This window comes from Halichoerus grypus, chromosome X (assembly GCF_964656455.1).
Source record: "Halichoerus grypus chromosome X, mHalGry1.hap1.1, whole genome shotgun sequence".
Classification (NCBI taxonomy): Eukaryota; Metazoa; Chordata; class Mammalia; order Carnivora; family Phocidae; genus Halichoerus; species Halichoerus grypus.
In genome coordinates, this window is record NC_135727.1 from 68,618,704 (window position 1) to 68,645,956 (window position 27,253).

The 27,253-nt window shown below is 36.8% G+C and overlaps 1 protein-coding gene and 1 pseudogene across 1 annotated transcript in view; one reads left to right on the plus strand and one right to left on the minus strand.

Annotated features, from left to right (window-relative positions):
* CHIC1 (cysteine rich hydrophobic domain 1) overlaps positions 1-27,253 on the minus strand; it is a 63,513-nt gene that overhangs the window by 13,137 nt on the left and 23,123 nt on the right. The window contains exon 3 of the mRNA XM_078064741.1: positions 21,317-21,472. Within this exon, the coding sequence (XP_077920867.1) occupies positions 21,317-21,472 (156 nt within the window). The remainder of the gene's footprint in view (positions 1-21,316; positions 21,473-27,253) is intronic.
* Positions 19,464-19,783, plus strand: LOC118520834 (anaphase-promoting complex subunit 13 pseudogene; annotated as a pseudogene).

Genomic DNA, 27,253 nt, shown 5'->3' on the forward strand with positions numbered 1-27,253 from the left:
GGATATCCACATGCAAAAGTATTAAGTTGTACCCTAAACCTACACCATATACGAAAATTAACTCAAAATGGATCAAAGAACCAAACAGAAGAGTGAAAACTGTAAAAGTTTGTGAAGAAAACATTGGAGACAATCTTCATGACATTGGATTTTGCAATAATTTCTTGGCCCTTGACACTGAAAGCACAGGCAAAAAAGGGGAAAATAGTTTAATTGGACTTCATAAAAATTAACATCTTTTATGCATCAAATGACACTATCAAGAGAGTGAAAAGATTATCTACAGAATGGAAGAAAATATTTGCAAATAATCAGAATATATAAAAACTCCCCCAACTCAACAACAAATAAACAACTCAGTTGCAAAATGAACAAAGTACCTAATACTAGAAATGGCCAACAGTACATGTAAAAATGCTTAACACAAGTCATTAGAGAAATGCAAAGCAAAATCATAGATACCACTTCACATCTACTAGAATGGCTATTATCAATAAGATGGAATATAGCTAATGTTGGTGAGGGTCTGCAGAAATTGGAATCTTTATGCATTACTGATGGGAATGTAAAATGGTGCAGCTCCAGTGGAAAAGTTTGGCAGTTTTTCAAAAAGCTAAACAATTACCATATGTTTACATACTCTATTCCTAGGTATACTTCCCAAAAGAACTGAAAGCTTGGACTTGAACAGATATTTATATGGCAATGTTAAATGCAGTGTTATTCACAATAGACAAAAGGTGGAAAGAATTCAGGTGTCCATCAACTGATGAGTGAATAAACAATGTGAACTATGCATAGAATGGACTGTTATTCAGCCATATAAAGGAATGAAGTTCTAAAACATGCTATGACATGGATGAACCTTGAAGACAGTAAGCTAAGAGAAATAGTGCCAGGACAAATATGGAATTACCCTATTTATATGAGATACCCTAGGATAGGCAAATTTGTAGACACAGAAAGTAGATTAGAGGTTACCAGGGTCTGAGGGGAAGGGGAATGGGGAATTATTATTTAATGGCTACAGAGTTTCTGTTAAGGTAATGAAAAATTTGGCAGTAGGTAATGGTAATTGTTATACAACATTGTGAATGTAGTTAATGCCACTGAATGCTTAAAATGGTAAACTTTATGTTATGTGTATTTTACCACTATAACACATTTTCAGAAAAATCCAGTAAACACAGTAGAGACCAAGAAAGGATATCATTAACTGACCAAAATACAAGGAATTTCTGTATGATATAGATGACCCCGCCCTCAAAAAGAAAAACTGAACTTTAAAAAATTATTGCCTGACTGCAGACAGCTTGGTATGAAAGTATAGGAGCCTGAAAAAGAGACAAAGATGAATTTGAAGTAACTTTAAATATGCACAGCAAGGTGGACATATGCACCAAAAACGGAATTAAGATTCTTACAATAAAGGAATATAATATGCCATGTTATGACCAGAAATTAAAAAAATGAAATTATGATGACAATGGCTCATTAAGTAGAAAATATCTACAAGGAGACAGAAATTATTAAGAAGAACCAAATGGAATTCTGGAGTTGAGGAATACAAAACTGAAATAAAAGAACACAAAGTAGATTTGAACTAGAAGAATGATCAGTGAACTTGAAGACAGATCAAAAGATAATATGTAATCTCGGGGCACCTGGGTGGCTCAGTCATTAAGCATCTGCCTTCGGCTCAGGTCATGATCCCAGGGTCCTGGGATCGAGCCCCGCATCAGGCTGCCTGCTCAGCAGGAAGCTTGCTTCTCCCTCTCCCACTCCCCCTGCTTGTGTTCCCTCTCTTGCTGTCTCTCTGTCAAATAAATAAATAAAATCTTAAAAAAAAAAAGATAATATGTAATCTCAAAGCACAGAAAAAGAGAATGAAGGAAAATGAATACAGCCTCAGAGAAATGTTATACATCATTAAGGGCACCAATATACATATACTGGGAGTACCATAAGACAAGAGCAAAACAAAAGAAATATTTAATGCAATAATGGTGAAAACTTCTAAATTTAATGAAAAATATTTATCTACATATCTAGGAAGCTCAAGAGCTCCATGTAGGAATAAACCACAAGGAGATCCATAGCAGATACATACTAGTATAATGTTGAAAAATAGAAAAATTGAAAATCATGAAAGCAACAAGATGAAATGACTCATTACTTACAAGGAAACTATAGTAAGATAAATAGCTGACTTCTGATTTGAAACAATGTAGGGCAGAAGGCAGTTGGATAACAGATTGAAAATGATGAAAGAAAAAAGACTGTCAACCAAGAATCCCATATGCAATCAAAATTAACTTTAGAAAATCAAGGTAATCCATTTAGGCATGTAAAGGCTTGGAAGTTAACTCTCCTGCCCACATATCAAGAAGAAAAAAAAAAACCGAGAACAACCTGAAACCAACTCCTCTTAGATTCATCAGAGAAGAGAGGTCGTTAAGACTGGAGAGATACACAGATGGATACAAATAAGCACAATTTACCAGGGTAGAAACACAGGAGAGGAAAACTCTGTGGGAATCAGGACTAGGGTAGCAGGACCTGAACTTGATGAATTGCTGGAAGCTCAGTGGGGACAAGTTTGAGAGTTAAAAATTCCAAAGAGGCCCAGTCTTGGGGAAGACCCCCACACTTTGAGTTTTATTACCAGGAACCTTATCAGGTTCTCACAGTGATTGGAGAAAAATCTCTTCAGCCTTCCAGTAGGGAAAGGGAAAGAACAGCCACTTTTAAATATGCCCAGAAGGGACACCTGGGTGGCTCAGTGAGTTAAGCATCTGCCTTCAGCTCAGGTCATGATCCCAGGGTCCTGGGATCGAGTCCCGCATCGGGCTCTTTGCTCAGTGGGGAACCTGCTTCTTCCTCTGCCTGCCGCTCCCCCTGCTTGTGCTCTCTCACTCTCTCTGACAAATAAATAAATAAATCTTTAAAAAATACGCCCAGAACATTCTGTTCTTAAAGACTGGTCTTAAGAGAAGCTATTGTACCAGAGCCTGACCAATCTTGGGGAAGGGAAAGACCCAACTCCAGCACCCTCTAGCCTTCCTGTCTCACCTAAAGGGGAAAACAGAACAAAACAAAAACTGGGAAGCCCTTGTGAAGGGCACAGCTCAGGGGCACAGAGTCACTAAAAAACAGGCCAAATCATAGTACCACAGAATAATTCCAAGTCTTCCAACACCTTACCACTACATCAGTAAGTTTTCTTATAATATGGGAATACAACTGAAAGAACTGTCCATCTCAGACAATATCCAAAATAAGTAAGTCCTATTGGATGAAAAGTATAGCATAAGAAATATAGTCAATAATATTGTAGTAACTTTGTATGATGACAGATGGTAAATATACTTATTGTGGTAATAAGCATTGTGCAATGTAGAGAAGTGTTGAATCACTATGTTGTACACTTGAAACTAATATAACATTGTATGCCAACTATACTTCAAAAAACAAAAAATAAAAACAGGCAGAAAGTGAAGATAATTTACTTACAGTCCCCTACACTAGGGAATTTGTTAAATAAATTATGTTAGATTAAAAAACAAAAAAAGAAATCTCTAGGGAAATCTAAGGAAAGGAGGCCAGACAAAAACAAGGGCAGCGGGGAAAGTTTAGCTGCCAACATTGACAACTACAGCAAACAGTAAATATAGCCAAATGCCTAGCCTGATAACATAAAATCTTATTTAAAGGCCTATTTACCTCAGTTTCTTTTACCTAGGAAATATGTGTGTCTTTCAAAGAAAAAGTAGAAGTCATACTAAAAGATACCACAAGCATCAGAACCAGACATAGAAGTGGCAGAAATGTTGAAATTATCAGACTGGGAATATCAATCAACCAAGACTAATAAGTCACATGTAATGCAAAAAGTGGACAACATGAAAGAACAGATATGGATAATGTTAGCAGAGAAATGGACAGATATAGATAATGTTAGTAGAGAAATGGCAACTGTAAGACAAATTCAGAAGGAAATGGTAGGAAGCCAAAATACCATAACAGAAATAAAGAATGCCTTTGATGGGCTCATCAATAGACTGGACATGCTTGAGGTATCAGTAAAGATTGAAGATATACCAACAGAAACTTTCAAAACTAAAATAAAAGGAAAAAAAAAAGAAAAATAAATTGAATATCCCAGAACTAGGGGCCAATTATAAAAGGAGCAATAGACATATAATAGAAATACCAGAAGGTAAAGAGGGAAAGGAACAGAGGAAGTATTTAAAGTAATAGTGACAAGATAAGTTCCCAAAATTAACGAAAGGCATCAAACCATAGGTTGAGGAAGCTCAGAGAGTACAAAGCTAGAAACTCAGAAATCTATACCTAGTAATCTCATATTTAAACTGCAGAAAATCAAGGAAAAGTCTTGAACAAAAGCCAGAGGGAAAAATGCCTTACATATAAAGGAGCAAAATAAGAGTTATACAGACATCTCTTTAGAAATCATGGGAGATAAGAATAGAGTTGAATGAAATAAAGTGTTAAAAGTATCCCCAACCTGGATTTCCACACCCAGCAAAGAAATAGACTTTTTCAGACAAAAATTTGAGGGAACTTGTCACCAATAGAAATGTCTTGCAAGAAATGTTAAAAGTTCTTCAGAGAGAAGGAAAATGCTATATTTAAGACACTTAGATCTTCAAGAAGGGTTAGAAAAGGAAAAAAATGAAGGTAAAATAAAATAGTTTATTTCTTTTATTCTTGTTTTTTTAGTAAAAGTTTTTATGCTTCCCAATTTAAGGGTTAAATTGGGGTATTTCTCTTATTCTTAATTGATCTAGCAGGTAATAATTTGTTCAATAATAACAATGTATTCAATGATTATAGCTTATGGATAAGTAAAACAAATGGAAGCAATGTTATAAGGGATGGGAAGGAGGAATTGGAAAAACTCTGTAAATAAGGTACTTCTACTACCTGGGAAATGGTATGGTGTTATTTGAAAGTGGTCTTGAATATATATATATATATATATATATATATTACAAACTCACTTTAGTTGGCAACCCCCCCAAAAAAGATTAAAAAGTAGGATTATTGATATTCTAAGGGAAGATAAAAAAAAATGATATCATACAAAATACTCACTTAAAACCAGACAAGACAGAAAAAGACTAGGAGACAAAAACAAAAACAGGAACAAAGAACAAGAGCAATGAATAGAAAACATTAACGAACATGGTAAATATTAATCCAACTATATCAATAATCACTTTAAACATCAATGGTCTAAATACATTAATTAAAGATTGTTAGTGGATCAAAAAAAAAAAAGATTCAACTATGTATTGTCTACGAGAAACCCACTTTAAATTTAAATGTAAAGTCATATAGAAATTAAAAGTGAAGGGATGGAGAAAGATATACCACAGTAACACTAATCAAAGGAAAGCCGGAGGTACTTTAGTAATTTCAGACAAAGCAGACTTAAGAGTGGGGAAAATTATCAAATACAATGATAAAAAGATCAATTCTTAATATGTTATGGGCATATCAAAAGAGCATCAAACTATGTGAGGCAAAAACTGATGGAACTACAAGGAGAAATAGAGGAATCCACTTTTTTTTTTTTTTAAGATTTTATTTATTTGACAGAGAGAGACACAGAGAGAGAGTGAACACAAGCAGGGGGAGTGTGAGAGGGAGAAGCAGGCTTCCCGCTGAGCAGGGAGTCCGACTCGGGGCTCGATCCCAGAACCCTAGGATCATGACCTGAGCCGAACGCAGACGCTTAACAATTGAGCCACCCAGGCACACCGAGGAATCCACCCTTGTACAAGTTGGAGACTACAACAGCCCTTTATCAGTAATGAATAGATCAAGCAGGCAGAAAGTCAGTAAAGACATAACTAAACTCAATAGCACCATTGATGAGCTGGATATAATTGACATCTACAGATTACTTTATCAAACAATAGCAAACAATTTTAGGATCCATTCTGGGTCCTAAAACACAACTTAACATATTTCAAAAAACAGAAATCATACAATGCATACTCTCAGATAGTGGAATTAAACTAGAAATCAACAACAGAAAGGTAGCTGGAAAATTCACAAACACTTAAGAGATTAAATGGCACATTTCTTTTTTTGGGGGGTGAGGGGCAAAGGGGGAGAGAGAATCCCACGCAGGTTCCATACCCAAGCACGGAGCCCGATGCAGGGCCTGATCTCACAACCCCAAGATCATGACCTGAGCTGAAATCAAGAGTCAGATGCTTAAGTGACTGAGCCACCCAGGTGTCCCTAAACAGCACACTTCTTTTTTTTTTAATTTAAATTCAATTAGCCAACATCATTAGTTTCCAATATAGAGTTCAGTAATACATCAGTTGCATGTAACACCCAGTGCTTATCACATCACATGCCATCCTTAATGCCCATCACCCAGTTACCCCATCCACCTACCCACCTTCCCTCCAGCAACCCTCAGTTTGTTTCCTATAGTTAAGAATCTCTCATGGTTTGTCTCCCTCTCTGATTACTTCCCAGTTTTCCCTCCCTTCCCCTATGATCCTGTGCGCTATTTCTTATATTCCACATATGAGTGAAACCATATGATAATTGTCTTTCTCTGATTGACTTATTTCGCTCAGCATAATACCCTCCAGTTCTATCCACATAGATGTAAATGGTAAGATTTCAACCTTTTTGATGGCTGAGTAATATTCCATTGTATATATACCACATCTTCTTTATCCATCTGTCGATGGACATCTGGGTTCCCTCCACAGTTTGGCTATTGTGGACATTGCTGCTATAATAAATATTGGGGTGCATGTGCCCCTTTGGATCATTACATTTGTATCTTTGGGGTAAATACCTAGTAGTGCAATTGCTGGGTTGTAGGGTAGTTCTATTTTTAACTTCTTGAGGAACCTCCATACTGTTTTCCAGAATGGCTAAACAGCACATTTATAAATAATGCATAGGTCAAGAAAGAATCTCAGGAGAAACTTAAAAATATTTAAAACTAAATATAAATGAAAACACAACTAATCAAAATCTGTGGGATGCAGTGAAAGCAGTGCTTAGAGGGAAATTCGCAGCATCGAATGCATACAGTAGAAAAGAAGACCTAAAATCAATCATGTAAGCTTGTACTTTAGAAAAAGAACAAGTTAAATCCAAAGTAAAAAGAAAGAGGTAATACAAATTAGAGCAGAAATCAGTGAAATTGATAATAGGACTTCAACAGGGGAAATCAACAAAATTAAAAACTGGTTCTTTGAAAGATCAGTAAAAATAGTAAATTTCTAGCCAGGTTAACTAAGAAAAAAGAAGACAAAAGTTACTAATATCAGAAATGAAATGGGTTATCATTAATGATGCCATGAGTATTAAAAGGCTAATAAAAGGGGTGCCTGGGTGGCTCAGTCATTAAGCATCTGCCTTCGGCTCAGGTCATGATCCCAGGGTCCTGGGATCGAGCCCCACGTCGGGCTCCCTGCTCCGCGGGAAGCCTGCTTCTCCCTCTCCCACTCCCCCTGCTTGTGTTCCTGCTCTCGCTCTCTCTCTCTGTGTCAAATAAATAAATAAAATCTTTAAAAAAAAAAAGGCTAATAAAAGAATATTATTAACAACTCCATGCCCATGAATTTGATAAGCAAGATGAAATGGACCAATTACTTGAAAGATACAATTTACTAAAACTCACACAAGGAGAAATAGACAATTTGAATAGGCCTATATTTATTAAAGAAACTGAATCAATAAATAAAAACCTTTCCAAATAGAAACTCCCATGGCCAGGTGGGTTCATGGGTGAATTCTACCAAACATTTAAAGAAGAAATTATACCAATTCTTTACAATCTTTTCCATGAAACAGAAGCAGAGGGAATACTTCTTAACTCATTCTATAAGGCCAATATTACCCTAGTGCCAAAACTAGACAAAGATATTATATGAAAGGAAAACTGCAGATCAATATTTCTCATGAACATTGATGCAAAAATCCTGAATACGACATTAGCAAACAAATACAACAATGTATATACCACAGTAAGTGACCTTCGGTTTGGCAGTGAATTCTTAGCTACAACCCAAAGCACAAGGAATAAAAGAAAAAACTGGTAAGCAGGACTTCATCAAAATTAAAAACATCTACTCTGCAAAAGATGTTGTTAAGAGAATGAAAAGACAAGACACGGGCTGGAAGAAAATATTTTGAAAACAAATACCTGATAAAGGACTGGTATCCAAAATATATAAATAGTGTTTAAAACTTCACAATAATGAAACAGAATCCCAATTAAGATATGGGCATATGTCTGAAAAGAAAAATCTCAAAGAAGATATATAGATGACAACTCAGTACACAGAAAGATGCTCAATATCATATAACTTTAGGGAATTGCAAATTAAAAAAAAAAAGTGAGATACCACTACACACTTTTTAGAATGGTCAAAATCCAAAATACTGTTAACACCAAACATTGACAAGGACAAGGAGCAACAGAAAGTCTTTTTTTTTTTTTTAGGTTTTTATTTATTTATTTGAGAGACAGAGAGCGAGCGTGAGAGAGAGAGAGAGAGTGCACAAGCAGGGTAAAGGGCAGAGGGAGAATCAGACTCCCTGCTGAGCGGGGAGCCCAATGTGGGGCTCCATCTGGAGATTCCAGGATCATGACCTGAGCCAAGGGCAGATGCTTAACTGACTGAGCCCCCAGGTGCCCTGCAACAGAAAGTCTTATGCATTGCTAGTGGGAATGTAAAATAGTATAGACACTTTAGAAGAGGACTTGGCAGTTTCTTACAAAACTAAGCATAATCTTACCATATGATCCAGAAATTATACTCCTTGTTTTTTTACCCAAATTACTTGAAGTTTGCTGACATAAAAACCTGTACATAGAATGTTTGTAGCAGCCTAATTTATAATTGCCACACCTTGAATGCAATGAAGACGTCCTTCACTAGGTGGATGGGTAAACAAACTGTAGTACATCCAAACAACAGAATATTATTCAGTAGGGGCACCTGGGTGGCTCAGTTGGTTAAGTGGCCAACTCTTGATTTTGGCTCAGGTTATGATCTCAGGGTCCTGGGATCGAGCCCTGTGTTGGGCCCCACGCTCAGTGGGGAGTCTGCTTGAGGATTCTCTCTCCCCCTCTGCCCCTCCCCCCACTCATGCCTGCTTTTCTCTCTCAAACAAATAAGTCTTTAAAAAAGAATATTATTCAGCAAAAAAAGGACCTACCAAGCCACAAAAAGACATGGAGAAACTTTAAAATGCATATGGCAAGTGAAAGAAGCCAATTTGAAAAGACTACATCTTATATGATTTAAACTATATGACATTCTGGAAAAGGCAAAACTATGGAGACAGTTAAAAGTTCAGTGATTCTCAAAAAACAAATAATCAAGTCAAAAAATGGGCAGAAGACATGAACAGACACTTCTCCAAAGAAGACATACAAATGGCTAACAGACACATGAAAAAATGTTCATCATCATTAGCCATCAGGGAAATTCAAATCAAAACCACATTGAGATACCACCTTACAACAGTTAGAATGGCAAAAATTGACAAGGCAAGAAACAACAAATGTTGGAGAGGTTGTGGAGAAAGGGGAACCCTCTTACACTGTTGGTGGGAATGCAAGTTGGTACAGCCACTTTGGAAAACAGTGTGGAGGTGCCTCAAAAAATTAAAAATAGAGCTACCCTATGACCCAGCAATTGCACTACTGGGTATTTACCCCAAAGACACAGATGTAGTGAAAAGAAGGGCCATATGCACCCCAATGTTCATAGCAGCAATCTCCACAATAGCCAAACTGTGGAAAGAGCCGAGATGTTCTTCAACAGACGAATGGATAAAGAAGATGTGGTCCATATATACAGTGGAATATTACTCAGCCATCAGAAAAGATGAATACCCAACTTTTACATCAACATGGATGGGACTGGAAGAGATTATGCTAAGTGAAATAAGTCAGGCAGAGAAAGTCAATTATCATATGGTTTGACTTATTTGTGGAACATAAGGAATAGCATGGAGGACATTAGGAAAAGGAAGGGAAAAATGAAGGGGGGGGGGAATTGGAGGGAGAGATGAACCATGAGAGACTATGGACTCTGAGAAACAAACTGAGGGTTTTAGAGGGGAGGGCGGTGGGGGGATGGGTTAGCCCGGTGATGGGTATTAAGGAGGGCACATATTGCATGGAGCACTGGGTGCTATACGAAAACAATGAATCATGGAACTCTACATCAAAAACTAATGATGTACTGTATGGTGACTAACATAACATAATAAAATAAAATTAAAAAAAAAGTTCAGTGATTGCTTGGGATTTTGGGGTGGGAGGGAGAATGAATAGGTGTAGCATGGTGGATTTTTCAAGCAGTGAAATTATTATTCCATGATACTGTAATGATGGATACATGTCATTATACATTTGTCAAAATCCATAGAATGTACAACACAGAGTGAACTCTAATGTAAATCAAGGACTTTAGTTAATAATAATGTGTCAGTATTGGCCTCATCAGTTTTAACAACTATACTTCAATAGTACAAGATGTTAATAATAGGGGAAATTGAGAGTTGGGTGAGGAGGGTATATGGGAACTCTGGACCTTTTTCTCATTTTTTCCCCATAAACCTAAAATTGCTCAAGAATAGTATGTTAATTAATTTTATACATTAAAAAGTGGAGATGAAATGAGGACATTCATAGATAAAAACTGACAGCATCTGTTGCCTGCAGACCTACTGTACAACAAATACTATGGGAAATTCTTCAGGCTGAAATCAAGGGACACCAGATATTAATTTGAGTCCACATACAGAAAAAGGAAAATTCTGGGGCACCTGGGTGGCTCAGTAGGTTAAGCATCTGACTTCCGGCTCAGGTCATGATCTCAGGATCCTGGGATTGAGGCCCGTGTTGGGCCCTGGGCTCAGCTCAGAATCTGCTTGTCTCTCTTCCTCTGCCCCTCCTCCTGCTCACGCTCTCTCTGCCTCTCTCTCAAATAAATAAATAAATAAATAAATAAATAAATATATTTTTAAAAGAAAGAAAAAGGAAAATTCTAAGAAGCTCAAAAGAATTCCAACTAGGATAAACTCAAAGAGATACATTCTGAGAGAAACTATAATCAAACCTGAAATCCAAAAACAAGGAGAGAAATCTTGAAAGCAGCAAAAGAGGAGTGACTTGTTATATTCAAGGGATCCTCACTAAGATTAACTGCTGTTTTCACATCAGAAACCATGAGGTTCAGAAGCAGTGGAATGGTGTATTTCAAATGCTAAAAGAAAAACTGTCATCCGAGAATTCTAGATTTCACAAAACTATCCTTCAAAAAAAAAGGGAGGGGCGCCTGGGTGGCTCAGTCATTAAGCGTCTGCCTTCGGCTCAGGTCATGATCCCAGGGTCCTGGGATTGAGCCCCGCCTGGGGCTCCCTGCTCAGCGGGAAGCCTGCTTCTCCCTCCCCCACTCCCCCTGCTTGTGTTCCCTCTCTCGCTGTCTCTCTCTTTGTCAAATAAAAAAATAAAATCTTTAAAAAAAGGAGAAATTAAGACATTCTCAGATAAATAAGCACTAAGGGAGTTCCTTCCTATGAGAATTATCTGTAAGAAATGCTAAAGAGAGTCCTTCAGGCTGAAATAAAAGAACATTAGACAATAACTCAAGCCATATGAGGACATAATGCCAGTAAAAGTAACTCAATAAATAAATGTAAAAGACAATATTGTTCTGTTTTTGTTTTGGAACTCCTCTTTTCTTCCTATGTGATTTAAAAAAATGCATAAAATAATTATAAATCTATGCCAATGACATAAATATATAAGATATAATTTGTGATAACATATAAGGGGAAGTATGGATATGTACAGGAGCAGAGTTTGTGTATTATCAAAGCTAAGGTGATATTAATTCAAACTAGTGTGTTATAAGTTTACGATATTAATTACAATCCCCAAGAAACAACTAAGAAAATAACTAAGAAATATACTCAAAAAAAGGACATGAGAAGGTATATGGTACATTACAAAAATCAGTTAAATGTAAAATAAGGAAGCAATGGAGTAATTGAGTTAAAAAATATATGACATATAGAAAACAAACAGCAAAATGGCAGAAATCCTTCCTTATCTGTTACAGACTGAATTACTTTCCCCCAATTCATTATATTGAAATCACAACTGCCAGTACCTCAGAATGTGACCATATTTGGATATCGGGTTTTTAAAGAGGTAATTAAGTTAAAGTGAGATAATTAGGGTGAGCTGTAATCCAATATGACTGATCACTTCTGGTAAGGATACAGACCTGTTTAGAGGGAAGACCAGGTAAAGACTCAGAGAGAAAATGGCCATCTACAAGTCAAGGAGAGAAACTTCAGAGAAAAAATGAACTCTCCCAACATCTTGATCTCAGACTTATAGTCTCCAGAAGTGTGAGAAAATAAATTTGTTGTCTAAGCCACCTAGTCTGGGGTACTTTATTAAGGTAGTGCTAGGAAACTAGTATGTTACCATTAATCACTTTAAATGTAAGTAGACTGAACTCTCAATTCAAAGGCAGAGATTTGCAAAATTAATTTAAAAACAATCCATCTGGGGCGCCTGGGTGGCTCAGTTGGTTAAGTGTCCAACTCTTGATTTTAGCTCAGGTCTTGGTCTCAGGGTCATGAGTTCAAGCCCTGCATTGGGCTCCATGCTGGGCGTGGAGCCTACTTAAAAAACAACAAAACATAATCTATCTATATCCTGTCTACATAAGAATTCATTCAGATTCAAAGACAGAAATAGTTTGAAAGTGAGAGGATGGAAAAAGCTATTCCATGTAAATAGTAACAACAACAACAAAAAGAGCTGAGGTGGCTATAATGATATGAGACAAATAGATTTTAAGTAAAAAAATGTTACAAGAGAAAGAGATGGACAGTGTATATCTTAATATGCTCAGGATGCTATAACAAAATACAATAGACTCAGTTGCTTAAATAGCAGAAATCTATTTCTCACAGTTCTAACAGATGGGAAGTCTTAGATGAGATGGTTTGTGGAGTTCAGGTGAGAGCCTTCTTCCTTGGCTTCCTTGGCCCCTGGCTTGCAGATAGCTGCCTTACTGCTGTGACCTCACATGGTAGTGAAAGAGCAAGCTCTGGTCTTTTCCTATAAAGGCACTAATTCCACCATGAGGACCCCACCCTCACGACTCCATCTACACCTAATTACCTCTCAAAGATCAAAATATCATCCACTGCCAAATATCATTCAATTAGTGGGGAGAGTTTCAACATATAAATTTTGGGGGCAAACAAACATTAATTCCATACCAGCATATTTGATAAAAACATAAACCAATCAATAAGAAATTACAATCATAAGCACAAACATAACTAAACACACACCTATAAAATGTGTGAAGCAAAACGGACCAAACTGAAGAGAGAAATAGATAGTTCTACAATAATAGACTTCAATACCCCACATTCAATAATGAGTAGAACAACTACAAAGAAGATCAGTAAAGAAATATAGGGCTTGGACAACACTGTCAACCAACTATACCTAACATATATATGGAACACTCTGTCCCACAACAATATAATACAAATTCTTCTGAAGTGTACATGGAGAAGTCTCCAGGATAGGCCACATGTTATGCCACTAAGCAAGTCTCAATAAATTTAAAAAGAGTTAAGTCCTACAAAGTATGAAACTAGAAATCATAAGGGAAGGAAAACAACATCATATTCATGTTGCAAGACTGAGAGAACAGTCCCTTTCCTCTGAACATCCCTCTCAATTTAGCAAATATTACAGCAAAAAAGGGTAAAACTTACTTAAAAATGGTGGCATGAATAGGCCTGAAGGTTGACTTATAATATCACAGTTGTTTCAGTGGTAAATGTAAGAATGGGTAAATGAAAACCTTCATTTCATATATCATGTAGCCATAGAATCCTATTAGAGCCGAGAGTGACTAGGAGGAGCTCAGGGCACCCTAATTTGTATTTCTTTTCTTTTACCTAATTTGCTATAAAATATATTCATGAAGTATACTGGCTAAAAAAAATGTTCATAAGGCAGACAGTTTACAAAGAAGTTCTTTTCTTGGAAACATTTTACAATCAGTTTACATAGCAACCTTGTGACATAGGGCAGTGTAACCACATTATTTCCATTTTATTTTGTGGGTAACACATATATGACTTTCATAAAGCTAGATACCCCATTAGAGTTGGCTAGAGCAGGATGGCAAACAATAGCTCACAGGCAAAATCTGGCCTGCTGCCTGTTTTTGTAAATAAAATTTTACTGGAACACAGCAATGCTCACTCGTTTGCATATTGCTTGTGGCTCCTTTCATACTAAAACCAGAGAGCTGGGTAGTTGCAACAGAGACTTCTGGCCCACAAAGCCTGAAGTATTTACTACTTCATCCTTTAAGAGATATCTGTCTGCTAGAGAATTAAAACTCATTGGGCTGTTTATCATACCAGTTATCTTAATGTTTCTTGTCCCAGCAATAGGAAATACAACCTAGGAAACATGATATAGTCAAGAGAATACAGTGTTACAAGAGACAGAAATCAAACAAAACAGAAAAAAAAATATTTTTCTGGATGTGTCATTTACTATGTGACACTGGGAAACTCACTTTATCTCTCTGGATTTGTTTCCACACCTGTAAAATAAGGGATTTGGACTACATGAATGCTAATCATCTTTCCAATTAAACTATTAGAGTGTACACAACTTAGTTTACAGATTAGGAAGCAGTAGTGAAGGCATAAAAGTTCTTAAATTATTGTATTTTATTTTTAAAAATTTCTCCATGTGGACAAAAAAGCAGTGAGGCACCTTAAATTTCCTTATCATCACACCACCTTAAAAGTAAGTAGTACTGGGGCACCTGGGTGGCTCAGTTGGTTAGGTGCCATGATCCCAGGGGCCTGGGATCGAGCCCCTCATTGGGCTCCCTGCTCAGCTGGGAGCCTGCCTCTCCCTCTCCCTCTGCCATTCCCCCTACTTGTGCTCTCTGGCTTTCTCTGTCAAATAAATAAATAAAATCTTAAAAAAAGTAAGTAGTATTGTCCCAATTCTATCAGTGAGGAAAACTGAAGCTCCAGAAAGGGCAGTATCTTACACAAGGTTACCAACATGTGCTTAGTGTTTTGTCTAGTGTGTTAATAGCATAGCATGTACAAAATCAAGGGCCATAAAAAGTGTACAGAGCAAGGCAGATAATGTAAATGCTGGGTGGTTCTGGGGTGAACCAGAGACCTCACGTCCTATTTAAAGGCAGAAGCCACCACTCAGCTAGGGCCAATTGCTGAAATACAGGCATGTGGGTCCAATATTGCCAGATGTTTAGATTTTAAGAGAGGCTGGCTATCTCAAATTTTATTTTAAATATTCCAATTTTTAAATGTTGGTAATTCATTCAAATGTTTAAAAAACAGAATGGTCTAGATTTGGCCCAGAGGATGACAATTTGAAAATTTGTATTAAAAAAGCCTTTTTATTTTATTATTTTTTTAAAGATTTTATTTATTTATTTGACAAAGAGAAAGAGAGCACAAGCAGGGGGAGTGGCAGGCAGAGGGAGAGGGAGAAGCAGGCTCCCCATTGAGCAGGGAGCCCGATGTGGGGCTTGATCCCAGGACCCTGAGATCACGACCCAAGCCAAAGACAGACGCCTAACCGACTGAGCCCCCCAGGCACCCCTAAATAAACATTTTTAATTTGAGAGATTAGTGATCTAAGACTACAGATGGTCCCTGACCATTAATGGTTCTACTTACGATTTTTTCAACTTCTTGAAGGTATGAAAGCTATATGCAGTCAGTAGAAACCGTACTTCCAATTTTGGATTATGATCTTTTCCTGGGCTAGTAATATGCACTATAACACTCTCTTGTGATGCTGGACAGTGGCAACAAACCACAGCTCCCAGTCATCTATGCCATCATGAGGGTAAACAACTGATACACTTACAACCATTCTGTACCCATGCAACCATTCTGTTTTTCACTTTCAGTATAGTATCCAATAAATTACATGAGCTGTTCAACCTTTATTATAAAATATACTTTGTGTTAGATGATTTTGTCCAACTATAGGCTAATGTAAGTGCTGTGAACACATTTAAGGTAGTCTAGGTTAATCTATCATGTTTGGTAGGTTACATGTATTAAATGCATTTTCAATTTGTGATACTTCTTTTTCTTTTCTTTTCTTTTTTTTAAAGATTTTATTTATTTGAGAGAGAGAATGAAAGAGAGCACAAGAGCGGGGAGGGTCAGAGGGAGAAGCAGACTCCCCGCTGAGCAGGGAGCCTGATGCGGGACTCGATCCTGGGACTCCAGGATCATGACCTGAGCCGAAGGCAGTCGCTCAACCAACTGAGCCACCCAGGCACCCTCTTTTATTTTTTAAAGATTTTATTTGAGAGAGAGAGCACATGCATGCGTGCGTGCACGAGAGGGACAGAGAGAGGGGGAGAAACAGACTCCCTGCTGAGCAGAGAGCCCCACGTAGGGCTTGATCCCAGGGTCCTGGGATCATGACCTGAGCCAAAGGCAGACGCTTAACTGACTGAGCCACCCAGGCGCCCCCCAGCTCATGATATTTTCAATTTACAATGGATTTATCTGGATGTAATCCCATCATAAGTGCAGGAAGATCTGTATACTGACTAATACCTCAACTTCATTTTTTTAAAAAAATTATTTATTTATTTAAAGATTTTATTCATTTATTTGAGAGAAAGCGAAAGCAAGAGAGATCGCAGAGGGAGAGGGAGAAGCAGACTCACTGCTGAGCTGAAAGCCCGATGTGGGGCTTAATCCCAGGACCCTGAGATCATGACCTGAGCCAAAGGCAGATGCTTAACTGACTGAGCCACCCAGGTGCCCTGATACCTCAACTTCAATGTGAATAATTAATTAACCAAAGTAATGGGGGTGAGGGTGAAATCACAGCATCAGTATTAATATCATATTCTATTAGAAGTTTGCATAGTAAAGTCACATGATAGAAAAAACTGCTTCTATTTCTGGCCATGTGGTGAAAGTATTGACAAATAGACAAAGAGTAAACAGGTCATCAGTAAAAACGATAGATCCCAGATAATATTAAAACCTAAAATTCTGTTCTTAAGTAATTAAAATTGGCTGTATTTGTGTGATTGAAAATCTAAATCATAATTAATTCACACTGAGTCTTTAAAAACAATGGGAATGGATAGGAGTTATTGATTTGTAATTGTTAAAAATGACAACTAGAGAAATTTATGCTGTCAATTTTTTTAACTTACAGAAAACCATCTGAAAATATTGTACATGCTTTGATAAATAATAAACTAAGCTTTACTTAAAATTAAGCTTTGACCTACTGGTAGTTACCAAGGGAATCAAAAAAATGTTTAACTTTTTCATTCAAAAAGTCATACAGATGGCAGTGTTTCATTATTTTCCTTTTGAAGTACACATTAAGAAAGGCAGGAGAAAGATGGAGACGGAAAATGAATGACTATTTCTTGGGAATATTTTTGGCCTTTATCAAACAACTGTACCATTTATTATAGCTGCACAAGGTGCTATGATTCTGAAAGACAGTTTAGTAGGCTAATTATTATTTAAAAGTTTAAATGAAACCATCAGTGTGGTACAGGGTGGCTTCAATCTTTCCACTGGGAAATAAAAACATTCCAAAGACTAAAAGTTTTAAAGATGAGATTAAGATAGTAGTCTTAAATCCATGATGTAACTAGTAATGTCTTGTTATAATAATGTTATTTCAACATGTTCAAAACTAAGGATTTCCTCCCAACTATGTAGGTTACTCTCACTTTTGCTTTTCTCCAGAGCAGAAGAAACTCTTCCATATAGTTGTAGCTTAGAAATACTTTATTTTTTTAAAGATTATATTCATTTATTTGAGACAGAGAGCCAGAGAGAGGGCATGAGCAGAAGGGAGGGGCAGAGGCAAAAGCAGACTCCCCAATAAGCAGGGAGCCCAACATGGGGCTCAATTCCAGGACCCTGGGACCATCACCTGAGCCAAAGGCATATGCCTAACCAACTGAACCATCCAGGCGCCCTGCTTAGAAATACTTTAAATTACAGGTTTGGGTTTTGAGAAAAGAATTAAGTAGCCTAGTTACATTTATATTTACTCCAGTACTCCATTTATATTTCACTTATTTAAAATGATGGGAACTGAAAACCAAAGACCCCACCTAAAAGGAGAATTACAGACCAATATCCCTGATGAATATGGATGCAAAAATTCTCACCAAGATACTAGCTAATAGGATCCAATAGCACATTAAAAGGATTATTCACCACAACTAAGTGGGATTTATTCCTGGGCTGCCAGGGTGGTTCAACATCTGCAAATCAACCAATGTGATACACCACATTAATAAAAGAAAGGACAAGAACCATATGATCCTCTCAACAGATGCAGAAAAAGCATTTGACAAAATACAGCATCCTTTCTTGATAAAAACTCTTAGCAGTGTAGGGGTAGAAGGAACATACCTCAAGATCATCAAAGCTATATAGAAGGACCCACAGCGAATATCATCCTCAATGGGGAAAAACTGAGAGCTTTTTCCCTAAGGCCAGGAACATGACAGGGATGTCCACTCTCACCACTGTTGTTCAACATAGTACTAGAAGTCCTAGCCTCAGCAATCAGACAACAAAAAGAAATAAAAGAATAAAAGGCATCCAAATCAGCAAAGAAGTCAAACTCTCACTCTTAGCAGACAACATGATCCTCTATGTAGAAAACCCAAAGACTCCACTCAAAAATTGCTAGAACTCATACAGGAATTCAGAAAAGTTGCAGAATATAAAATCAATGCACAGAAGTCAATTGCATTTCTATATACTAACAATGAGGCAGAAGAAAGAGAAATCAAGGAATTGATCCCATTTACAATTGCACCAAAAACCATAAGATACCTAGGAATAGGTATTCCTAACCAAAGAGGTAAAAGATCTGTACTCTGAAAATTATAGAACACTTATGAAAGAAACTGAGGGAGACACAAGAAATGGAAAAACTTTCCATGCTCATGGATTGGAAGAACAAATATTGTTAAAATGTCTATGCTAACCAGAGCAATCTGCACATTCAAAGCAACCCCCTATCAAAACACCATCAGCCTTTTTCATGGAGCTGGAACAAATAATCCTAAACTTTGTATGGAACCAGAAAAGACCCTGAATAGCCAGAGGAATATTGAAAAAGAAAAGTAAAGCTGGCGACATCACAATTCCGGACCTCAAGCTCTATTACAAAGCGGTAATCATCAAGACAGTATGGTACTAGCACAAAAACAGACACACAGATCAATGGAACAGGATAGAGAACCCAGAAATGGACCCTCAACACCATCGTCAACTAATCTTTGACAAAGCAAGAAAGAATACCCAATGGAGGAAAGCAGATGGAGCGCTGGGTCCGGCACGGGTCTGACAAAATCAAAGCTGCAGGAGAATGGACAGTGAGGTACAGAGAGATGGAAGGATCTTGGACTTGACTGATGATGCTTGGCAAGAAGACAAGCTGCCATATGAGGATGTTGCAATACCACTGAATGAGCTTCCTGAACCTGAACAGGACAACGGTGGCACCACAGAATTTGTTAAAGAACAATAAATGAAGTGGACCGACTTGGCCTTATAGTATCTCCATGAGAAAATTCCCCCTATAAGGAAACTAACACCCGGCTCCTTCTTCATGGACAGATTTTTGAAAAACATATAGATACAAAATGTTAAAAAAAAAAAAAAAGAATATCCAATGGAAAAAAGACAGTCTCTTCAACAAATGGTGTTGGGAAAAATTGGACAGCCACATGCAGAAGAATGAAACTAGACCGCTTTCTTACACCTTACATAAAAATAAACTCAAAATGGATGAAAGACCTAAATGTGAGAGTGGAATCCATCAAAATCCTAGAGAAAAACACAGGCAGAAATCTCTTTGACCTTGGCCGCAGCAACTTCTTGCCAGACACGCCTCCAAAGGAAGGGAAACCAAAGCAAAAATGAACTTTTAGGACCTCATCAAAATAAAAAGCTTCGCACAGCAAAGGAAACAGTCAACAAAACTAAAAGACAACCTACAGAATGGGAGAAGATATTTGCAAATGTCTTATCAGATAAAGGGCTAGTACCCAAAATCTATAAAGAACTTATCAAACTCAACCACCAAAAACCAAATAACCCAGTCAAGAAATGCGCAGAAGACATGAACATACAAATGGCCAACAGGCACATGAAAAGATGTTCAACATCACTCAGTATCAGGGAAATACAAATCAAAACGACAATGAGATACCACCTCACACCGGTCAGAATGGCTAAAATTAACAACTCAGGAAACAACAGATGTTGACAAGGATGTGGAGAAAGGGGAACCCTCTTACACTGTTAGTGGGAATGCAAGCTGGTATAGCCACTATGGAAAACAGTATGGAGGTTCCTCAAGAAGTTAAAAATAGAGCTACCCTATAACCCAGCATGTGCACTACTAGATATCTTTCCAAAGGATACAAACATAGTGATTCGAAGGGGCACCTGCACCGGATGTTTATAGCAGCAATGTCCACAATAGCCAAAATATTGAAAGAGCCCAGATGTCTATCAACAGATGTATGGATAAAGAAGATGTGGTATATATATACAATGGAATATTACTCAGTCATCAAAAAGAATGAAATCTTGCCATTTGCAATGATGTGGATGGAACTAGAGGATATCATGCTAAGCGAAATAAGTCAGTCACAGAAAGACAAATACTGTATGATTTCACTCATATGTCGAACTTAAGAAACAAAACAAATGAACATAGATGAAGAGAAGGAAAAATTAAATAAGATGAAAATTGAAAGTGAGGCAAACCATAAGAGACGCTGAACTCTAGGAAACAAACTGAGGGTTGCTGGAGGGAGGGTGGGTAGGGGGAAGGGATAAACGGGTGATGGGCATGAAGGAGGGCACTTGATGAAATGAACACTGGGTGTTATATGCAACTGATGGATCACTAAATTCTTTCCCTGAAACTAATAAAAAAATAATAGTAAAAAAATAAAATAAAATTATGGGAACTCATATTAAGTGACAAAGTGTTAATAAAGGCTGGACAAATCACTTTATCTCTCTGTCCCCAAGCTTGTCTCCAGAATGAGGCTAACACTGAAGAGAATTTTTAAAAATCATGTAACATACTTGGTACATATAAGTATTCAATAAATGTTAGTTAGCTCTATGGTTATACAATAAAATGGTTACTCACTCTTTTGTTGAGACAAATAACAGGCCACAGGCTGCAACCCAGGGTGCAACAGCAGCAGAGACAACCACATAGCAGCCATTTCACATTGACTGGGAGAGCCTTTTTCAAACATGCATTCACACGGCCAATGCTGGTCTTAAATTCTTCTGGGGCCACCTATAACAAGGGCGCAATCTTTATTTAACAGTTTGTGGGCAGCTTTCCACTATTTATCTCTAAACCTAAAGAAAATGTTTGTCTTTTACAAATACTTCAAGGATTTACACGTCTAAATAGATTTCCTCCTTTTATGTATTACATACTCTTGGATGACATTAGAAAGCAAAACAATATAATTTCATGTTTACAGAACTTATTCTGATGTTCAAAAATAATCTTCTGAAATTACCAGCATTAAAAGGACAACAAAATTGGTGGTAAAGAATACCCGTCAAGCAGTTTTTCTACCAAATATTCTCATTATTCAGGCAATATTATAGTCTCCAATCATTCTGACTAGTAAGACTAGAAGCATAGTGTAACAATAAAAACCTAAATACTATCAGAGGAAATGGAATTAAAATTAGACTTTGGCAATATTCCTGGATTACTTTTAAATAGGCAACTCTTGACACTTTTCTCCCTGGCAAATTTGCGGTGTAACAATTTTAACACTTGCCATTGTTTGTAGGGAAAAGCTACACTAATAAGACAGTGAGGAGTAATTACATTTTTAAAAAAGGGTCTTAATATTCAGCATAAAATGGACTCAAAAAACTGCTGTAAATTTTGAAATTTGAAAGGTCCTTAAATATACAAATTTAATATTTTAATTACTACTTCCATTCCTGGAAGTGGCTGCTTGTGCCTCTCTGTAAACAACGACAAAGTCAGTTCAAAGGCAAGAGCATGACAGGCACAATTAGATTTATACCGAAAACTCTGCTTGAAGGTTATACAATTCAAAGGCATACTAAAAATCATTTGCTTTCGGTGAAATCACATTTCTGGATCACTAAAATTATTCCTTTTCATTTAGAAAGCTGTCAGACTGCAAAATCTATGGGAAAAAAATTCCAGCATCTGGCTGTGAAAACAAAAATTATGAAAATATTAGAAAAAATAAGCTGCTATAAAATAAAAACCCCATTAACATGTTTGGCACATAAAATATGGAGCTTTACAACTCTTCCAAGTAAAAACTGTACTAGAGGATTTCAATTTATTACATATCTTAGAATCAACACTACAAAACGTATATCTATTAGCAGATGTTATAAAGATACATGACCAAAGAATTCAGCCCCATCATGAATAAAACATTACTTATACTAGCTTTATTAGAATTGTTCATGCCACCTAATAAAGTTAATTGCTTAACCCATAAATTTGATTTTCTTCCCAATATGTTAACCAACAAATAGTTGTAAAATTGCAAGCTCAAAACTGTTTTTACATGGGTATGTAAACTAATCTATTCTCCAACTAAATTGTTGGCAATATGACCTAAAGACAATCACTGAGTAAAAAGAATTCCAATTAAATGACTAACTTCCTGGGGTAAATATGAAAATAAATTCAGAGAACCACACCTTATAACTGAAAAACAGAAAATGCTAACAGGCTAAGCATATTAGACAATAAATGAAGATTTTGATTCTAGTAACTTACTAGCTATGAAAAATCATAGGCAAATTCATTTAATTTTTCTGAGTTTCAGTTTCCCATGTATAAAATGAGAATAATAATCTTTGCCTTATATATCTCACAGAAAATGGAAATCATATCTTAAAAAGAACCTCATTAATAACAAGAATGCTTTGAAAAAGGAAGCCAGTGAATCCTATCTCTTGATGAGCTTTGGAGAAAGAAAAGCAAAGCTCTCTTTTGCCTGATCTCACCTGAAGGCAAGGCATTTGATCAGGTAACCATTAATAATCCATGGCCTTGCTATACATTCTGTTATAAACAAAAGGCTAAATAGCTACATTTTGTTTTTTAATTTTTAATTTTAATTCCAGTATGTTAACATACAGTGATATCTTAGTTTCAGGTGTACAACAGAGTATTTCAACAGTTCCATACTTCACCCTGTGCTCATAGAGACAAGTGCACTCCTTAATCCCCATCACTATTTCACCCATCCTCCCCTTAACCATCAGATTGTTCTCTATAATTAACAGTCTGTTTCTTGCTTTGTCTTATTTTTTCCCCTTTGCTTGTTTTGTATCTAAAATTCCACATATGAGTGAAATCATATGGTGTCTTTCTCTGACTGACTTATTTCACTTAGCAATATATATACTCTCTAGCTCCCTCCATGTTGTTGCAAATGGCAATATTCCATCCTTTTTATGGCTGAATAATATTCCATTGTGTGGATATATCTATATCTGTATCACATATCACATTTTCTTTATCCATTCATCAATCCATGGACACTTACATGGCTTCCATACCTTGGCTATTGTAAATAATGCTGCTATAAACATTGAGGGGCATAAATCCCCTTGAAATAGTGTTTTTGTATTCTTTGGTAAATACCCAGCAGTGCAATTGCTGGATGATAGAGCAGTTCTATTTTTAACTTTTTTGAGGAACTTCCATACTGTTTTCCATAGTGGTTGCACCAGTTTGCATTCCCCACAGTACATGAGTGTTCTTTTGTCTCCACATCGTTTTTATACTAGTACCATACTGTTTTGGTAACTATGGCTTTGAAATATAACTTGAAGTCTGGAATTGTGATGCCTTCAGCTTTGCTTTTTTTTTTTTTTTTTTTTCAAGATTGCTTTGGTTATTTGGGGTCTTTTGTGGTTCCAGACAAATTTTAGGATTGTTGGTTCTAGTTATGTGAAAAATGCTTCTGTAGATTGCAATAAATCTGTAGACTGCTTTGGGTAACATAGACATTTTAACAATATTGGTTTTTCCAATCCGTGAGCATGGAATGTCTTTCCATTTCTTTGTGTTGTCTTGAATTTCTTTCATCAGTGATTTATAGTTTTCAGAGTACAGGTCTTTCACCTCTTTGGTTAGATTTATTCTTAGGTGTCTTATTTTGGATGTAATTGTAAATGGGACTGTTTTCTTAATTTCTTGTCACTTCATTAGTGTATAGAAATGCAGCAGATTTCTGTATGTTGATTTTGTATCCTGTGACTTTACTAGATTTATCAGTTCTAGCAATTTTTTGGTGGAGCCTTTAGGATTTTCTATATATAGTATCATGTCATCTGCAAATAGTGAAACTTCTACTTCTTCCTTGCTGATTTGGATGCCTTTTATTTCTTTTTGTTGTCTGACTGCTGTGGCTAGGACTTACAGTACTATGTTGAATACAAGTGGTGAGAGTAGACATCCTTGTCTTGTTCTCAGTTTTTCCCCATTAAGGATGATGTTAGCTGTGGGCTTTTCATAGGTGGCCTTTATTATGTTGAGGTATGTTCCCTCTAAACTTATTTTGTTAAGGGTTTTTAATCATGAATGTGCATTTGAAAAGAATGTGTATTCTCCTGTTCTAGGAGGGAATGTTCTGAATATATCTGTTAAATCCTTCTGTTCCAGTGTGTCATTCAAAGCCATTGTTTCCTTGTTGATGTTCTGTTTAGATGATCTGTCCACTTGATGTAAGTGTAGTGTTAAAGTCCCTTACTATTACTATATTATTATGGAGTAGTTCCTTTATGTTTGTTATTAACTGTTTTATGTATTTGGGTGCTCCTATGTTGGGTGCATACATATTTACAATTGTTATATCTTCATGTTGGATTATCCCCTTTACTATTATATATTGTCCTTCTTTGCTTCTTGTTACAGTCTTTGTTTTAAAGTCTATTTTGTCTGATATAAATGTTGCTATTCTGGCTTTCTTTTGACATCCATTTGCATGTTAAATGTTTCTCAATCCTCTCACTTTCAATCTGTAGGTGTCCTTAGGTCTAAAATGGGCCTCTTGCAGGCAGCAAATAGATGGCTCTTTTTTTTTTTTTATCCATTCTGTCACCCTGTGTCTTTTGATTGCAGCATTTAGCTCATTTACATTCAAAGTAATTACTGATAGATACATATTTATTGCCATTTTATTACTTGTTTTGTGGTTGTTTCTGAAGCTCTTCTCTGATCCTTTCTTGTCTTTTTTCATGTTTTGCTTATTTTCTTTAATGATATATTTGGATTTCTTTCTCTTTATTCTTTGCATATCTATTAGTGGCTTTTGATATGTGGTTACCATTAGGTTTGCATATAACCCCTTCTGCATATAGCAGTCTATATTTTTGATGGTCATTTAAGTTTGAACGCATTCTTTTCTCCTGTCCCCCACACCTTTTAGGTATACGTTATTGTATTCTATATACTTTTTTTGTGAGTTCCTTGACTTTTTTGCAGAAAAATTCATTTTTACTGCTTTTGTGTTTCCTACTCCTATACTGTCACTTTTGGTTTTTCTACTCAAAGAGTCCCTTTTAATATTTCTTGCAGAGCTGGTTTAATGGTCATGAACTCCTTTAGTTTTTGCTTGTCTGGAAAACTCTATCTCTCCTTGTATTCTGAATGATAGCCTAGCTGGGTAGAGTATTCTTGGCTGCAAATTCTTCCCATTCAGCACTTTGAATATATCATGCTACTCCTTTCTGGCTTGCAAAGTTTCTGTTGAAAAATCTCCTGCTAGCCTTATGGGATTTCCCTTGTAATTTAATGACTTCTTTTGTCTTGCTGCTTTTAAAATTTTTTATCACTATATTTTGCAAATTTAATTACAATATGTCTGTGTGTTGGTCTGCTTTTGTTAATTCTGTTGGGGGTTCTCTGTGCCTCCTGGATCTAGATATCTCTTTCTTTCCCAAGATTGGGGGAATTTTCAGCTCTTATTTCTTCAAATAAATTTTCTGCCCCCCCTTTCTCTCTCTCTTTTTTTTCTGGGATTCCTATAATATGAATGCTATTACATTTGATGGAGTCACTGAGCTCCCTCAGTATATTCTCATTTTGCATAATTCTTTTCTCCCCCTTGTTCAGCTTGATTACTTTCCATTACTTTGTCTTCTAGGTCACTAATTCATTTCTCTGCTTCTTCCAACCTCTGTTCATTCCATCAAGCATGTTTCTCATTTCTTTTTTATTATTATTATTTAAAGATTTTATTTATTTGACAGACACAGAGAGAGGGAGAGATCACAAGTAGGCATAGCTACAGGCAGAGGGAGAGGGAGTAGGCTCCCTGCTGAGCAGAGAACCCAATGCGGGCTCGATCCCAGGACCCTGAGATCATGACCTGAGCCAAAGGCAGATGCTCAACCAACTGAGCCACCCAGGAACCCTGCATGTTTCTCATTTCATTTATATTGCGCCCTTTATCTCTGCTATGTTATTCCTTTCTCTGTGTTAAGGGTCTCGCTCATGTCTTCCACTTTTTTCTTAAGTCCAGTGAGTATCCTTATGACCACTGCTTATACTCTCTATCAGGCATGTTACTTACATCTGTTTGACTTAGGTCTCTGGTTATGGCCTTGTCCTCTTCTTTCATTTGGGATAAATTTCTCTGTCTCCTCATTTTGTCTGCCTCTCTGTGTCTCTTTCCGTATGTAAAGAAAGTCAGTTGTTTCTTCTGTTCTTAAAAGTAGTGATTTTTATGAAGAAGAGGTCCTGGAGAGCCCTGGAGTGCAGTGTCCCCTGTTCACCAGAACCTAGCCCTTCAGTAGAGTATCCTATGTGTGTTTTTATGCCCTGCTATTTCATCTGATTCAATTTTCCTTTTAGTGCAGTCATCTGCACTGACTCTCTGCCTGTTGTGGCCATGCCTGCTCTCTGTGGGACCCAGCAGGCAAACTCTGGGGGGGTGGGTTCCCCACTGGGGGACTTGGGAGCAGAGGGGTAGTGTTAGCAAAATTTGTGCTAGGTCACTAGTCCTATGTTGGATCCCCCGAAGCACTATGGCAACTGGGGGCTTCAGGCTGG